The 18,648-nt window shown below is 37.1% G+C and overlaps 1 protein-coding gene across 23 annotated transcripts in view; it reads right to left on the bottom strand.

The window, feature by feature from the left end:
* CLASP2 (cytoplasmic linker associated protein 2) overlaps window positions 1-18,648 on the bottom strand; it is a 153,989-nt gene that overhangs the window by 6,767 nt on the left and 128,574 nt on the right. For 15 of the 23 annotated variants that reach the window (XM_075083523.1, XM_075083517.1, XM_075083512.1 and 12 more), the window contains 8 exons: window positions 18,038-18,116; window positions 17,844-17,894; window positions 12,509-12,652; window positions 7,358-7,501; window positions 6,810-6,916; window positions 5,819-5,972; window positions 4,870-5,098; window positions 760-953 (listed from right to left, as the gene is read on the bottom strand). In XM_075083523.1, coding sequence (XP_074939624.1) covers window positions 760-953; window positions 4,870-5,098; window positions 5,819-5,972; window positions 6,810-6,916; window positions 7,358-7,501; window positions 12,509-12,652; window positions 17,844-17,894; window positions 18,038-18,116 — 1,102 coding nt within the window. The remainder of the gene's footprint in view (window positions 1-759; window positions 954-4,869; window positions 5,099-5,818; window positions 5,973-6,809; window positions 6,917-7,357; window positions 7,502-12,508; window positions 12,653-17,843; window positions 17,895-18,037; window positions 18,117-18,648) is intronic. The other 8 variants (XM_075083525.1, XM_075083520.1, XM_075083519.1 and 5 more) reach the window with 1 other exon arrangement.

The raw sequence follows: 18,648 nt of genomic DNA on the forward strand, positions 1-18,648 counted from the left end.
CAGGAGCTGGAAAAGTCTTTGATAATGGAAAAATATCAGATTCTGCTCTATGCATATATACATTATGAACTTAGTGTTAACAGATAAAGCTAGAAAAATATTTCAGTTTCTCACTCTTCTTGATCTCTTTTTGCAGATAATTCAGGTGGCACATCATAAACATGTTGCTAACGTAAATGAGTTATCTACACTACCCAGAAGTTAAGCCACAAACAATTTTCCTCTTCACAAGTGCTGATAAAACCTTTAGCATTACATCATTCAAATATATTTTTGAAATTTCTTTGACAAATCATTATTTTTTTGAAAATCAAAACCAAGTATTAGTGTCTTTTGATCCTCAGTAATTTCGAAAGCATGGCCCTTGTACAGAACAATTACACAGAACTCAAGTCTCTTCACAATGAGCTTTACTGTATTTTAGAAATATATTTAAGTGCTTTGCCACACATGATGTTTTGATAGTCCAGATTCCACCAGGGGCTATTAATAGATAAGCTTTGAATCCCGGTGCAAAATCTTTCATTTAATCTATCGTGTGGGAATAGAAAAATAAGAATACTTGAGAAGGCAAGTATTACTGATGCCTTTTTCACCACCAGGGCATTCAGGCTTCATGACATTTTTGTATTTCCAGTTTTTTGTTTTTCAAGACTAACTGGAATTTGTGCCCCTCCTACAACCCACACAGATTTCAAAGATGCTGAAAGTAAGCCATGTGCTTTGTTAACATTCTTAACTGGATTAATCTGAATTTACCTCTTTATCTCCAAGTGTTTCAAGCAGCAAAAGTAGTATTGTTTTGAAGTGCTCATCCCAAACGCCGAAAGACTCTTCCTGAGTTAACTTCATGAGCTCGTACAGGGCAGCCTTTCTTTCCTCAACTCTCTCATTATGGTTTGATAACTCTTTCAATAACTCTGCGACCAGATCAGAATGGTCCATGGGAGGCTCTGTCAAAAAGGAATATACAAATACAGTTCTCAGATCAGTGCAAACACATTAGTGCCTGCTGTACAACTGAAGGATATTTTCTATGATGGCTAGCTGGCTTTCTAGCATGCTTCTATCTTTTTCCCAAAATTTGTCTGCAAAAATTGCAATTTGGCTACTACATTTTCAGTGCAGCCAACATTGCTGAACAAGCTTACAATCGCCAAAAATCTCTGCAATGATATTGCAAAAAAACCCCTGTAAGCTAGTTTACTGCAAGAGTTTATATGCTTGCAATACCTGAAGTGATAAGTACTCTACATCCTTTTAAATCTCATCTATACATGAAGTGCTACCTTTTCCATATGACCTTTCCATTCAAGATGATACATTTGTCTCTTCTCCCGTTAGTATTACAGAATTGCTTAGACTTTTGTAAGCCATGGTTCCACAGCAACAACTAGGCTCTTAACACAAACATGGGGAAAAAAATGCACAAGAATGGTGCTTGGTACAAAATAGCTGAAATAGAAGCAAACCAAGACCATTAGTCCCACATAGATTCCTGATAGTAGTCATCATGGGATGGCTCTGGATATTAGTTGTGATTAGAGGGGACTCCATGATGATGGAAAAATGCATTAGTAACATGACCCATATAACACAACATGCCACTGGACTGCAAACTGAGAGATCTGCAGACAGTCAAGAAATTTAAAAATAGTCATAATGAAAATTTAATATATAGTTGTTGCCTTTATTCCATCATCAAGACCCATTTAGCCTTCAAGAAAAGCAAAGCATATAGCTTCCATCTTTGCACTGAGACTTTCGGATAAATTAACAGAAACATAAAATGCAAATGTTCCTTCATTGGCCCTTCCTAAAATTATTCTATTTATTAACACATGAAATACATTCTCCATAATGAATTTAGTAGGTCATATACTCAAACCACAGCCCTTGAACATCTTATATTACTGAATTCAATACTGTAATTTATAAATGCTGTACAAAGCACCCGTACAAAGAAACAAGTAAAAGCTGAATACCACGTACCAAGTACCTTAAAATCACACATCAGTTACCTTAAAAATCACACTGTTTTTATACCAAACATTCTGATTTACATTCTGTTTTGCATAAATAATCAGGAGCACGAGCACCTGAAAGCAGAAACCTTTTTTCTGCAAGCACTTCTACTGCCTCTGTATAAATGCATGCTTTGCAGACTCTCTAAATGGATCATTAACGTTTGCCTAAAGGACAGGCTGAAATGGTGTTAGGCAGATTATTATTCCATACAGATGTGCAGAACAGACAGTTACTTTTAGAGAAGCAAGACCATTACTTTTATTACCAGAACTATTGCACTTGTTCTGCCAAACTCTGAGGACTACAGCTATAGTAAATCCTATTTCAGGGAATGCATGTTGCCACATGATTAGCAAAACTACCCATATCTGTTTGAACGAAGTTATCTTCACTGTGGAAATATCAGAATGGAAGGAGTGGCAACTTGAATGTATAGAGGAAGAGGTAGAGAGAGGAGAAGGTAGCATCCATGTGCATGCAGGAATAAGGGGAGGAAAGAAGCTCCATTAGTGGAAGAAATAGCTGGAATTCCTGAAAAACATGAAGAGAACCAAGAGGGATGTGCCTTCACACCTTGTATTTTCCATTCCTCTGTATGACTCAGCACAGAGCATCTAATTTCCAAACATCCTTCAAATAACTATGAAGCGTAAAAGTAGTAATATTCAAAGTCTACTCTCAAACTTTCTTTTTCAGAAAGAAAAACAAACCACAAATGAGGAGCGGATGCAACTCTGTCACTTGAATGGATTAGAAATAGAAATATTTGATGAAGAACAGCTCTTCGCAAACCAATCAAATAATATCCTTTTGACAGGATAAACAGTGTGGGGGTTAAAAGGGAAAATGTAGCTATGTCCTGAATTTAGTAAAGATTTTCCTACTATCACCCACAACAACTTAATACAGAAGCTGCACAAGCATGGCAGCCAGAAAAGCCAACAAAGTGGGTGCAAAACTTGATGAATCACTTGAAGGGTGACTATTAATCTAGGAGGATATCAGTAATATCCTGCCCAGGTATGTGCAGAGCCTAGTTCTGTTTGATGCTTCTGTTAATGCTATTGATGGAATTTGGAGACCACTTATTACATCTGCAGATGACAAATTTAAAAGCAGGTGCAAACATTCTGGAAAACAGGATAAAAATTGAAAACTGTCATGATAAATCAGAGGAATGGTCTGAAAGAAAAAAGACGGTAAGTGTAAGGGAAGATGCAGAAGCAGAAATCTTAAGCCCGTATACCAAGTGGCAGCTAAAAGGAAGGTGTTTGGAAAACACGATCTATGGAAGTATGCTGAAATAAATAGCTTCTTTGAAGATGAACACTGTTTTTCAACCTGAGACTGTGGACTGCTTTTAAGGAGTCTGGAAGTGACTTAGAAAGTGAGGTTTCCCCGTGCTTCAGATAAAGAGCATCTCCCTTGGGGAAAAAAAGAGTGTGTTAGTGGTTGGAAGGTTTAGGCTGTTACTCTGAAAACCTTCTTACTCTAAGAAAGGCAAAATGGCCATGTGGGGTACACTATGGCATCTCCTCCACTGCAAATTTTCAACTCTTAGACAGACTTTGCAGAACACACATTCATGCCTCAAGTGTTGCTGACGGGACTTTATCAGCAGCTCAGGTTTTCCCACCTAGCCCCGTATTTCCCTATCTTTCTCCAAGTAACACAAGAGGATAGCTAGAAGTCCCGTAAAAACTGGACTATGAGTCATAAACAGGCAGCAATTCTGTGGAGTTCATGAAAACTAAAATCTAACATCCAATGAGTGCTTCAGGTTTACGGGACAAGCAACTCCTAATTCGGGGACTGTAGGCACAAAGTATTTTGCTGAGTGTATTTTTTTTCATGCACACTTTCACAAAGTTATATTAGATGAAATTCTAAAACTAACATAAATGGTAGAATACACATGGTATAACTAAGGGTGAACACAGGAATGAATGCAAGTACTTTGCCCAGATCCTTTAAAGAGCACACCTAAATCATGCATTGCATTACCACTCCAGCCAGGACAAACTAATACTGGATGGGGATGCTTCAGTCCAGCCAGTCAGGACTTTTTACAAAACCAGAACATGCTGGCACAGCACAGATTCCTTTTGGTTTAATACAATATCCAAAAATATGTTGTCAGAAGGTATAAAAAGGGTTATCCCATGTAACAAAAGGATCCCTGTAATACAGAATTCTGATCACAAACTGGCTCTGCATGTGGATGACAAAGGGATTTAATTACTGATATTTACATGACATGACTTGTAAAAATTTGCTTTCCCCTCAATCTTTTTGAGATTATAATAATTGGCCATATACCTCTTCATGAAATAGAAAAAGAGAAATGCACCTACTTGTTTTGTTTGGTTGTTTTTTAAAGAATGTTTACTCAATAGAAAATGCCAATGACATGTTTCAAATACAAATATATTACTAAGAAATTACTTAATCTTTCACCTAATTCCCAAACTGGTTTAACCCAGTTTTACTTCCTTCTTTTTTTTAAATTATTTTTTCCCCTTCAAATTTCAATCGTAAAGTAATCTGAGAAGTAAATTTATATTGACAATACTGCTACAGGATGTGCTGCCAGAAGTATAAAATATAGTTCCATATTTATCTCACTTTTACCCTTAATCTCTGCAAATACCAAGTAATCCAATAACGTCACTCAAAAGGATTACTAACAAAGAAACTAATTTGACATACAATATTTGTAAAGCCTTTCAAAGAAGCAGGACTGGTGATACCTATATTGCTAATAATAAATTCAGAAAATGAACTAGAAGATGGAAAATCTCACCACTTTTCTTCTAGCACAGAATGCAATCTGAAGCTTACCATCAGGAAATTGCTCTGCATCATCATCAAACATGGCTTCTTTCAAAGCAGATTTATTAAATGAACTGATGCCATCAGAGTAATTGTATGGGTTATAATCTCGTGAACGTGGCGAAGAGTGGGGAGGCATTGTGTTGAGTAATGATGTTTTGTTGTCAAGAGCTGTTCGGCCTGTATCGCTCACACCACTTCCTGCTCGTAGGTCCGCTATTCCAGAAGCGCTGCAAATCTGCAGGAAAAGAACTATCATATGAGCATACGAAATGCACGCTTACACTTTTCAATTAACTACATTGCTAATTTATCTATGTAGGCAAAACTTTGAAATTTCAAGAAGTTTACCAATTTCTAAAATTTCAAACTAGTCTTCAAATAAGAAGAAACAGTTCCCTAAACCTTGCTTTCCTTTAAAAAAAAAAGGAAAGTATACATAGTCCAAAAAAATTAATGAACTAGAAACAGCCGTCACTATTTTATCTCAGAAGTTTGATGCCAAATAATTAAAAACATGTTTAAGCATATACATATTTGGTAAACTCAACAAATCTGAAAGCCAAAGTTCCATAGAGACAGGAGTTGGAAACACTGCATGTAGCACTGAAAAACCCACGGGCTTTGTATGGAATAAAATAAAACCTTTGGAAAACATCTATTACAGCGCAGGCTTCTCAAACTGAGTTCCAGCTGTTTTGCAAGACAACCTATTTTTAAATTGCTAACATTTTAAGTAAACAAACAGCTAATGCTACTTAGAATTATCATGTACATTTCCAAAATGTGGTTCAAGGATAGGAACATATTTCTCAACCTCTGAAGTAATTTAGGAGAAATGTCCAATTTCAGAATTCGTAACATATAAGCCCATTGAAAAAGATGCTTTATCATCTGTGATAAATCAGTCATTGGCTTGGTTTGCTGATACCAAGATGTGCTGAGTTTAAATACTCACCGAATCGCCATCATCTTTTTTGGAATCCCGTTTTACAGGCTCATTCATATCTTCCTGGCTACGAAAACTGAAATTCTGAATAGCTTCAGTGACTCCACGAAGAGAGCTGTAAATATCTTCAGAATTCATATTTTCAGTGTCATAGTCAAATGCACTGGGGGCCACAGAGAAAGGCATAGAAATTAAGATGGGTTTATTTTGTGACCCATGTTTTTAAATAACAGTAGCATGGAACTACAGAGACTCAAGAAACATTAATAAAATAATGATTTTTCTTTTAACACATTAAGGAAGAAAGCTGGCTCTCCACAAAACTGTACTATGGTACATCTTAGTAAGTATACTGCTGCTGACAGAGTAGCTAGGACAAGTAGCTAGTACACTGGCAGTAGCTAGCTAAGAGAAGGGATGCATTATGTAGCAGCATCTGCCTGAAGAAAAAAAAAAACTTCTTTTGCTCTGTTTTACTCTTATGAGAATGAAACAACTGGGATTTCTACACCATTCTGTTTCTGAAAATAGTTCCAAAGGAAGGAGGACTGATAAAACTCAAGTTTTCACAGTAAGTTGCTTGCTAAAAGCAAAATTACAAAACCCACTTCACTGGCAATGTTGGTACCACAAAATTAAAGACCAGAACTTTTATGAACTGCTTTTTTAGTCTCCCAGTGTTAAGTCTGGTTTGATGACCTAGCTGATCTATTCTAACATTTTGTAGAGATGAACACTTCTGTTCCTTTTCTTGCTAATCCATTTGCACTCCAAGGTGAACAGCTCTTTCCACCTCATGCCAGCCTTGGCGCTTGTCAGACCCTTTAGGGAGGCTAAGCAGTTCACTGTACTGCCATTCTGTGGAGCGAGAGGGATTATTTTTCAGCGTCTGTCACTTTGTGCAAAATTCGCTCCACACTTTCACTGTTGGGGATACAATTTTGGATAACATGTAATCAAGCCTTAGATGCACAACTGTAGCAACACCAGCCTACATTACCTTGGTGACAAAGTATTCTGCGATGTATTGGTTGGGGAAGTGAGAGGACTTGACCAACTTGCTGGGGAGCGTGGATTAGGTCTTGTTAAAGGACTTCCCATTGATCCCTGGAGGAGGAGAGGTGAGAAGAGATACTCCAGTAGGACGTCAGCTTCCCTTTTAACTTACTGTATTTATTTTCTAGTGCCCAGAAACATTTCAAGAGCTTCTATTTTATTTCTTGGATTGGCTAACCAATTATTAGTAACCTCAATCAGGTACAACTTTGAAATGAGCACAGTAAAAGATAAACTACTCTTAAAAAGCACATTCAAACTTATTAAGTCATTTGGAAGAAATGTAGACTCAGAAAGTATCATTCTCCAGAGGAAGAAGAAAAGGCATTCCATAAAGAGTGATATCTGCTACAAAGACAGATTTCTACACAGGATTTGGGTTGCCTCCCCTTCTCTACCAACCTTCTTGCTCTCACAAATAACTCTGCCAAAATGGACTTATGTTCAAAACACCAGTAACTTCAGAATGAATAATAAGAGAGGTGTAGATACCTGACCACTGTTGCCTGTATTCCGGAGATGATTATGGAGAAGCTTTGTGGCTCCATCCTGAAATGTTTTTGGTAAAGCACCCAATAGCATTGTAAACTCTGGAGTGTTGAGTTCAAAAAGGGAAATCAGCACTGACTGTGCAGCCTAGAAGATATAGATTGAAGACATTACTTTGAGTTTCTAAAGAGATGCTATCACAGAATCACTGAATCATTAAGGTTGGAGAAGACCCGTAAGATCAAGTCCAACTATCAACCAACACCACCATGCCTCCTAAACCATGTCCTGAAGTGTCATGTCCACATGTTTTTCAAACAACTCCAGGGATGGTGACTCCTCCACCTCTCTGGGCAGCCTGTTCCAATGCCTGACCACTCTTTCAGTGAAGATTTTTTTCCTAATATCCACTCTAAGCCTCCCCCTGACTTAACTTGAGGCCATTTCCGCTCATCCTATCGCTCGTTCCTTAGCCACCTCGCTACAACCTCCTTTCAGATAGTTGTAGAGAGCAATAAGGTCTCTCCTCAGCCTCCTCTTCTCCAGGCTAAACAACCCCAGCTCCCTCAGCCGCCTCTCATAAGACTTGTTCTCCAGACCCTTCACCAGCTTTGTTGCCCTTCTCTGGACACACTCCAGCACCTCAATGTCCTTGTAGTGAGGGGCCCAAAACTGAACACAGTATTCAAGGTGCAGCCTCACCAGTGCCAAGTACAGAGGCACTATCACTTCCCTACTCCTGCTGGCTGTAACAAGTCGCAATCAAAAAAGTGACTTAAATCTTGATCAAGCTTGCATAAAGATGTTAACAGATGTGAACAAAAGCAATTTGTATTTGCTGGCAATCTCGAAGTTCAGATATTGATAAATGTAGGTACACAACAACAAGCTTACACTTTGCCAATCATTCTAACAAGCAGTCTTTCAGAAATGTGCTCCTTAACCCTTGCCAAGCCCAGATCCCTACTTATTAAAAAAAGTAATTAAGGAATTCACAAAATGGCTTTTAAAGGGTTTGGCAAGTTGAACACATTGAAAGAGAGGAATGGAATACACCAGGCAGGAAAAACCCTGCGATTCCTTCTCCTTGCAAGAAGTGTTAATTAGAGGTGATGGATGATCAATACACTAGCTTGAAAAAGAACAAATATCACTTTAGAAATTAAAAACAAACAAACAAAACAACCATAAAACAAAACAAACAACAGACCCTAATTTGGAAGGAGACAGTCTTGATTTTGAGTTGTGATCACAGCACTTGATATACTTTATAACTTATCCTACATCCAAACTAGCTAACCTTCCCCCCTTCCCACCCCGCTTCCTATATCTTTTTAAAGGATAGGCAAACATCATGAGGAATAATTTAACTGACTACATAGTCTAAAGATGAAAAATGTTAAGTACTGGAGTTTGTAGTCTACTGGATTTCACCTCCCACACCCTCAATTTTAATATTTCATCTTAAACATCATCGTCATCCTACAGCATGTTTTATTATATATATGTGTGTGTGTGGTTTTTTTAATCTGAATTAAAACTCGGAGCTCTTTACTGACAAAGCAACACAGTAAGTTACACAATGGTTGGCTTCCTTCTAGTAAAGGAATGCTGACTGCATGACTTAGTAATGTTTGTACAGTTTGATGAATATTCACGGGATAGGCTAACAAACCTGTCAACACAGCAACTAAACTAACACACAAAATGAAGGGCTAGAGATTAAGTTCTCCAGAATACTTTAATGGTTTCTTTGTGGTACAAAACTCTGATTCTAAGATTAACCAACTATGTCTAGCTTATACGGCTCACCATCAAGGTCTGCCATGCACTGGAGAGAACCAGTGCCTCATGCTAGACAGAATGATAGGCAGCTTGCTTAAGCAGCAATATATTTCAAGCAAGTAGTTTAGAAAATTCTTTTAGACATTTATTTCCCTCCTTTTGCTTCCAGGGCAATGAACTGTAGCATTTTTTAATTAAAAGTGGAAAGCCAAGGTATGAGCACACATACCAGCACACATCTTAGTATTAAGTTTAACGACAAAAATACTAACAAAGTTAGATTGCCACAAATTATCTTTGCACACTCGTGACTGGCTGTTTTCTTTAACTTTTATTCCCTTCTCCCTCTGATAGCCTTCCCTCCAAGTGAACACCCTGAATGCCCTCTACAATCATTCTTCAATGTTTCTCTTTCCCTTGTTATTTCTTATGGTCAGTCTTTTAACAGAAATTGATACAAAGCAAAACTAAAACAAATCCTGCAACTGAGCAAAGGCTTGGGAATTACCACTTTACTTTTTCTGTCCTGTTATCCATGTCTTCATTCCGTAACACTGTGTCTATTTAAGCTGCCAATAAATTAACACAATAGACAGCCCAGGGTCATATCAGGAAAGGAACTGACACCATCAAGTCTGCCCAGAACAAAGCTGGACCCAAAGTATCAAAATTGCTACTGACTCACAGGAGGTTTTCAACTATGCAATTATCTTTTTCTTCCTTGAAAAAAAAATTAAATTGCATTTTAGAGTATTTGGAAGTTTTTCTCAGCATAGGCGTTCTCTCTCTCAAGTCCAGTCATACAGATAACATTTTTAAAAGTCTGCAATAAGGATGAAAAAAAATTTTGTTGTTTTTTTTTTTTTCTTAGAAGAACCCTAAGAAGATTCTACTTCTTTTCAGAAGAATTCCAATCTTACAAGAAATCAAAGTTCTGAAACATAGAATTTTACTTTCCAGAAAGAAGTCCCATGTCACTGAACTGCACTAAGAGTGCCACACTTCAGACTAATAAAAGAAGAAAGGATTTTTCATAATACTTAGTATTGGAAATGTTTTTACTAAAAAACTCCAAAACCCATCAATTACACAGAAATACACTCGGCAAAAACTTTAAATTTAAAGAAATCATACAAAATTATTATTAAAATAAAATGAAAAAACTTGTGATAGCAGGCTGTGAAGCCTGTTTTGAGACCAAAACATTTTAGATTATCAGAATAACTCTTTTGACTACTTACTGGTGAAATTTTATTTTCAAGAGATATTAAAAAGGCTTTTGGCAGTTAGCTGCCTCTAACAGTTGTGTTATGGAAAGGAAAAATAAAATGAGAAAACTTTATATAATTAAGGTGTTTCAGATGATTAAGCTCACTGGCAATTCTTTCCATGATTCAGTTACTTATTGACATAAAAATGCTTATTAGAGATATGAACCATCAGATAAGACAGCTTGCCACGTGTCTTAGTACTAAAACTCTACTGATTTAGAAGATAGTGCTGCTTCAATTCTCCTCCTGTTTTATGGTCTTATATATGTCACTAGAACATGGTAGTAGGCAAGGAAAGACCATAGGATACAATCTATTACTCCTTTCTCATGCTCACAGAGTTATATAACACATTATCTCCAATATAAACTCTCCTAAAGTTTTGTATTATATATTAAAAATATTGCAGATATCAAGAAGTTGTGGAAGTTATGTTTATTTTTGTTCTTTCCACATAACACACTTTGTGAGACAGCTCCCCCTATTTTCTCTCAATTCTCTCCATCAAAACATCCCTCCTAAAGAAAGGAAGTTTTGGTACAGTTTCCAGAAATGATGAAGTTGCCAAAATTCAAACTTAATTGAAAATAGCAAAGTAAGCCTAAACAAAAAAATTGTTTCAACTCTTCAAACTGCAGAAATAAACGGAGAAAAAGGAACAGAAGAGTTAGTTCTCTGCATCAAAGATGCTTCCACTTGTGAGCCATAAAGTAAAAATGTTTATTTAGCATTCAAAAAGTGCAAGCATGCTGATCCTGGCAGCTAGGACTGAATGGCTGGTGGCAATCAGAACAGCAAAAACAAAACCCTATCCCAAACTGCAAACAAAATTAGAAGATTTTTGCTTTCTATAATTGGAAAGACTATTTAGAGACCCCTTCCAAAGACTGCACTAGAACATTTCTCATGGTTATTCTGTACCACTGTGTCGTGGTTGAGCCGGCAGCTCAGCCCCACACAGTCGCTCGCTCACTCCCCCACCGGTAGATGGGGGAGAGAATCCGAAGGGTAACGCTCGTGGGTTGGGATAAGAACAGTTTAATAACTAAAATTAAAAGAAACAACAACAGAAATGCAATGTAAAGGGGAACAACGAGAGGCGCAAAGCCCCGGGGGAGGGGGGAAGGGAGGGGAGAGGGGGAACGAACCGCCGAAACGAACCGCACGCGCCCCGCCGCCGTCCCGCCGCCAACTGCCTCCCCTTCATATACTGGTCACGGTGTCACGTGGTATGGAATGAACGTGCCATTGGCCAGTCGGGGTCAGCCGCCCCCGCCATGGCCCTGCCCCTCCCAACCCCCCCCCCCCCCCCCCCCGCCACGCGGCCGAGCACGGGAAGCTGGAAAGGTAGCCGACCCCCATAGTGAGGAGAATTAACCCCTTCTCAGCCAAAACCAGCACACACTGGTGTATCTACGAAGCTCACAAATACTTTCATTTCACAACAGTTACGTGGAAAGGAGTTTTGCATTGGAACTGCAGCATTACAAGAACAAATCTTTGATACTACCTTATTAAAGCACAAATTTTCTTTTGGCAAAGTGTCAACAGTTATTTACCTATCTTCTGTTAAACAGAAAGGATTTGAGAAAATCCAGAGACTGAACTGAGTTTGTTACCAAACTTACCATTCCTGTTATGAATGTGCGATTGGTATCACAAAGGGTAGTCTCTGAAGTAGTATTAAAGCTGTATAGAAAGTGCCCACTGAAGATATTTTAATACCAGATAATGCTTGAAACAAAGTTATTGTATTATCTTGTATTATGAAAGACAATCTCAACATATTAACATACACAAAAAATACAACCCTAATGGAGAGTGCCAAGGCGTGTTAATTTTAAACTTTTACTTGAATATTCTTCAACATATAGTTTTTGGCGAAGTTTTGTCAATTCTGATACTTTATAGAGAAAATTTGGGTGTGTTTCTGAGAAGGATAGGAAGTATCTTTTCTCCATGAAGAATTAAGTTTGTTTTTCAAGAAAAGTTTTGTGGTTTTTTTTGTTTGTTTGTTTAGGCAAGAAATATTAGCTTCCCTAATTTGCCAGGATACTTGAAATGTACTGCAATTCCAATCACACATTAAAAAGCATACCTTTCTAACATCTGAGCTTTTAGGTTCTGTGGTCCAGGTGATGATTCGAGACACTGCTAACCTAGTTTCACTTGAATTTACAAAATCTCCTGGATCCATCTGTTGCGCAAGAGTCTCTATATATTTAAGGATTGCAACTTTCACCTGCAAAGAGAAATACAGTCAGGTGCACAATAAAAGTGGTGTGCTCAAGAACAAGTGTGGTCACAGAATAGCGTTCATTCCCTAAAATGAAGATGATTTTTTTCCCCCAATGAAACTAAACATCTTGTCAGCATTGATATAAAACTCAATACAATAAATCAATTTACAAATGGTTATAATATTTCAAGAAGGAAGTTATTTCACAGAAATTCAAATATTAGAAATCTTAGATTTCACTGATAGCAACTGAAAGATACACACATCATTGCATATGCAGAAGCTTATATTTAACAAAAAGAAAACCAAAGGACTTAGAATGGTTAAGAATAATCAGGATTTTAGAGTATGATTCAGAATTATATCTTTTTTTCAAGTCTAAAATAAAAATTAACATAATCTGATGAACCAATAATCAGTTCCTATTAGTTCCTACTGTGTAGTTAACACTCAGCATTCTTTTATAAAACACCAGAGTTGAGCAGTCACTCTCTTTGGGGATAAGCTACATGAATCTTCCCATTAAATACTAAAAAAGTATGGAATAGAATTTCTAAAAAATACTTAGAAGGGGTCACATGCCCACTTTTCCTTTGAAGATACTTAGAAGGTAGAGACATGGATTTACTAGGAAGATAGAAAAGCTGCTTTACTCCCTCATTTATCTGCGCATCATTCCCCTACTCTACTAACTCCCTCTACTCCTTATATAGAATCTGTTTTACACAACCCAGACTGTAGCCTCTCTCTAGCTGCTCCAAAATTGCACCAGGGCACAGCTTTGGGCAAAGGGCTGTTACGCCTGTATCTCTCAAATATTTATCTCCTCAACTCCTGCTACTCCAGAGATTTGTCACAGCAAACCATCAACAAAAGTGGCGAACATTTATTTAGGCCACATATTTTACTTAGCTGCTTTTATTTTCACTAATAATTATAGTGAACCAGAAATACCTACCAGGAGGGAGACACCTACATCCATCCTAACAAGAAAGAAAGGGAGTTCTGGGTGTATTTTTAATTGTTCATGGCTTGTAGTACAACTGTTCCAACCAAAGCTATTTAGAAATTTCCCTTGGTCATGAGAACTTGCAAGCTATTAGAAACTCAAGATACACTAAGTGACACACACATTAATGACAGCTGATACATTTGATGAATAATGAATACTTCGTTTTCACAGCAGCTGTTAAAAGCTTGACTTCTCCAAAGTTATACAACAAGCAACAGCTGGAGGCTTTCTTCTTATGCAGATCAATATCAACAAATGCAGTAAAACCCACGCTATTTGCTACATTCCTTCCAAGGAAAAAAAAACCCATGAACATCTCTGCAGCAAAAAAACTTAGGCTACATGGTTTTCCAAATACGAAGTAATAGTTAAAACTTTTAGATTACCAAGTGAAACCATTACGACAACACTATGTTTCACTGTGCGTGATTAAATATATATAATATCACACCTTAAAAAAGATTACTGCTAAGAACTGTAACACTTGGAACATCCAGAGGCGTTCCTCCCAATGAAAAAACCTCTGGAGTACTGTATCTGAGAGAGCAGTATTGTTAAACTACTCCCACAGAGTAAATCTCCCAGACTTTTTTCAAGTCTGGATAGACGGAGGCTCTCAGAAGACTGAAGAGCACTAAACAGAAGATGAATGGAGAGAGTTTGCACTAAAAGTTTTTCACAGTGAGACAGATACCCAAAGCTCAGTTTGGCAGCTATTTTCAGAGAGTGTTTTTCACAAATTGCATTTTGAGAGAAGAAATTTCAGAAAGGGTACCTTTCTGTGCTCAAATATAATGAGAGTATTATTACAGATTTTAAAAAAAAACAAACACCACACCCTGCAGTAAAATCCTTAATAACAGCAAATCTACTTTTTATGTATTTTTGTCACAATTTCCAGTAAGTATGTACAGAGTTGAGATTTAGAAATAAAAGGTCTAATACTGTCCTCCTCAACAATCCATTTAATCTTTCTGAGAGAGAAGGTAAACAATTTTTGACTGCAGTAAAAGCAGCTCCAGGGATTCTTACAATGAATATTTTCCTGTTAATCTCAAACCACTGTCTATGAAGTTGTTTAATACCGTCTTGACTTTCTTTGTACCCTTCTAGGTTGAGTTTATTGTACTTTTGCTGGACTGTAAACACTGAGACATTTTTCCTGTACAGCATATAACACAGACATTTTGTTTAAGAAAAGCACTGCTGTAGTAAGTGAGCTGAAACATAAATCAAGCCACAATTAGGGCTATTACTCACAAAAAACCCCTAGACATAAATGGAACTGAAGTGCTTCATAAATATCTTTCATAGATAATGAAAAGGCACATTCTGGCATAAAAATATGTGCAACTATCTCCAGAGATTCAGTAAATGCTGTAAGGATGCTACACAGTCAGTGCCAGAAGGCAAATTGCTTTCCTGTCCTATGAAAAATTTGAAGTTTACAGAGCTTCATTTTCTGCGCCAGGGTAAGACAAAAGAAACATTTAATGGAACAGGAAAAAAGCAAAAAGGAGAGAGGAATGTAGAGAAGGTGCTTTACTTAAACCAGAAAAAAGTCCATCTCCTACAATGCTTTCCTAGAATGTGAGAGACTCGACTCTGCCTTACTTAGACTGAATACAAACAATCACACAAAGTGACTTTTAGATTGCAACATCCCAGTTCTTTGTGACTAAGTTATTGGATACTTAGGAGTGACTGTCTCTGCCATGATTTAACCAAATGACTGAAATATCCACTGAAGATGATTTTGAAGGGTGCTCTCATCTCTGTGAATCTACGGCATTGATGGTTGGGGTTTTTTTAATCCAGAAATTTTAATATGGATTTAAGGGGAAGGAAAAAAAAAATCTTATCATCAACTGCAGCAAAAACCTTTGTCAGCAGATCAGTATTTTCAAAGGAAAGAAGGGTTCAGAAACTTGTAATGAACTTTGGTCACAATGCTTAAATCAATTCCTCACTGAGTGTCAGCCATTTGATATTCAACCTGGGAAAAATGAAAGTGGTGATTTGAAGTGTATTTCAGGACAACACCCATCCTTTGGAAAATGTATGTTCTGCACCTGCAAAAATAAGCTTAATAGATTACATCCTGTCTAGAAAATTTGACTCCTATGCCCATCCATGCATTTGACCAAAATAGATACATGCATCTGGCAATTCTAAACTGTGTTTCAGCAATTCACCACACCTACATGTAGCATTATAGCAAAAGAAAGTAAGACAGGTACGGCACAATACACTTTGCTGCATCCTCCGTGGATAAGGTGAGTAGAATTATACCTTCTCTCTTTGGTCCCCTTACTGGCTAGCTATCCAAATCCACCTCTGTGGTCACTCTAAAAGCTTGTTTTTTATTGCCCAAGACTTAGCTGTGTTTAAGCTTAAGAACAATGACAGTTTACTCTAAAGGATCATGATTATTTAGTACTACTGCATGAAAACCAGAGGGAAAAGTCATTTGTAGAAGTGAATCCTTCCACAGAGCAAATTTCTGATCTGTCATCCCCTCTTATATCTGATCATCTTTAAGGAAGCTGAAAATCCTTTCTCTGATTTTTCCTGTCACAGTGAAAACAGTGTGTGTTGTTTCTCAGTATATCTAGCACAAAGGCACGCTCTGCAACAAAATAACAACTTCTCAGAATAAGAACGAAAGCTGAAAACTTCAAGAAAGAGAGCAGTGCCCTAGGATTACCAATAAATCTGTTAGACATCTGGGTGCACTGAGGATTGGATTTAGACAAAATATTCACAAATGTGGATATTGAGTAGATGGTTCTGCAATTTATGTTCAATAACTTCACTGTCTGAATCCCAAAGTCGTAGTTACCTCATAAAGATGGAAGCAGGGGGTGGATACCACTTCCTTCTGAAAAATATCTTACCTTCTCTTAAAACAGCTACATACTTTACTGTCCCCAAAATTCATTTTAAATACTCTTGATTTTGTTTCATACTAACAGATGTTCTTCCATGTAGGTATTTTTGACTGACATCTTGATTTCAAAAGTCTCTCTCAAATACTGAAAATTATTTTCAGAATGTCTTCCCATTAAGTGTTTCACATTTCTTAATCCCTTCTAGGTCACATAGTGAATATTCTTGAACTTAGCCCCAATTCAGCCTAGTAGGAGTCCATGTCTCGTTCCAAATCTACCTCCAACTTTGAAACGTGATCGATATGCATTTACCAGCTATGCTACTGTATGGAAAAAAAAAAAGAACATCTCTACCATCAAATTCACCTTCCTGGGGAGGAAAACCAAGTAAAACAAAACCAAGCCCAATTTGTTCCAAGGATTTATTTAAACAACAAACTGATTTTTACTACCTCATTTGCTGTCTTCAATAAATGACAGCAGTCCCTTTTTAACACAGCTCTACGAAGCAACAGTGGTCAACGTATCAACTGTCCTCAAAAGCTTAAAAATGTAAGTTTTACTGTATTGTAGACAAAAAAGGCATATTCATGTGACTTTAGGTTCAACACAACTTGGGAAAAGTCATATTCTTGTGCAGTATCAAACCATGTAAAAATATTTCGTGCAGTACAGAGCAGAAAATGCCAGTTATCATATGCTTGTTATTTCCCCATTTACATCACTTGTAAATCTTCTTAGGATTGGATGCATTTATCCCAATATCAACTCTCTTTGGAACTGTAAATGTTCTACAGAATATCTTTTTGCTTTTCAGTTATACTGAAAATGTGTGTAATTATAAAAGCTACACACTGCTTTCAGAAAACTAAGTGTACCGCAAAGAGAGCTGATTTTTAATATGTTGATTTCATATTAATATTAAAATCTAAATTAATTCAAGACCTATCAGGCTAAACACGGGAAAAAATATATATGAACTAGGAAAACATGACTGGGAAATCACAAACATAAAATTAGAAAAGACTTGATAGAGTGAGTTTGCATAACCAGCTTGATGTTAGGCGGCCACATTTTTGTTGCTCATTTTTACTGTACTGTGGTTTTATTAGATCTCTCTTGCAGCAAACATTTTCATACTAGTGTAATGTTTAAAATTGAACATCTGCATGCTTAAAGTTTCTCGCAAAGGTTAGTAGCAGCATACGAATGCATTTAAATAAAAATTATTGTAAACACTGTAAGAGTTTGACATAGGGTTAAGAATAAAGACAATAATTCAGACAAAAACCTTTGAGCTCCAAAAAGAGCGAAGCTGGTCCTGTAGTGCTGGCTTGACTGTCTGAAATTTTACAAAAACAAAATCCACTAATTGAAAACTTTTTTTTTTAACGAAAAAAATAACAATCCAAATTCAAATATTAAGACAAGCTAATGTCTATCAATGAAGATTTATGTTTGCAATGCAAGCCTGAAAATTCTTACCTTCAGGCTAGGTGTTTGGGTCTGGTCAACAGTAAATCTCATTAAAATACTGAACTGGAGGTCATTTGGAAAAGATTCCCTGTAAAACAAATCATGGTAAGTTATGTGAAATTTTCTTTTAATACCTGTTAAGAGACACTAAATAAGCCCTCACTCTTTTCAGAAAAGAAAAGCTTTAGTACTTCAAAAAGAAAAAAATTTCTACCAGTTTTATTACTATTGTATCTGACTTACCGAAATATTCGCCTAGCATGTAAAGGACAAAATTTAAGGCATTCCTCCTTGGAAGCAATTATAACTAGAACAGATAATGCAAATAATAAGGAATGATCTAATGATGATATCAGATTTTAATCTATGCAATCCCCAAATTATTATGCAGTAGTACTGCCAAAGGTATACACCACAGCCTCCCTGCATGCTTCTCTGAAGCATCCTGTTCCACTCTGGCTGCCTCCGCTCTCCCACGTATCACATTCCAGGTAGGACCCTCCAGGGCTCTGCTGCAGCAGCAAAACATGAGGTGTAGCAGGTCATATTCCCTCTCTTCTCACAACAGACACCACACCCTTCCCAGATTTCACAGCAGATCTGCCACATGAGCAGGTTCA

The sequence above is a fragment of the Phalacrocorax aristotelis genome, chromosome 2 (assembly GCF_949628215.1).
Source record: "Phalacrocorax aristotelis chromosome 2, bGulAri2.1, whole genome shotgun sequence".
In the NCBI taxonomy this organism is placed as follows: domain Eukaryota; kingdom Metazoa; phylum Chordata; class Aves; order Suliformes; family Phalacrocoracidae; genus Phalacrocorax; species Phalacrocorax aristotelis.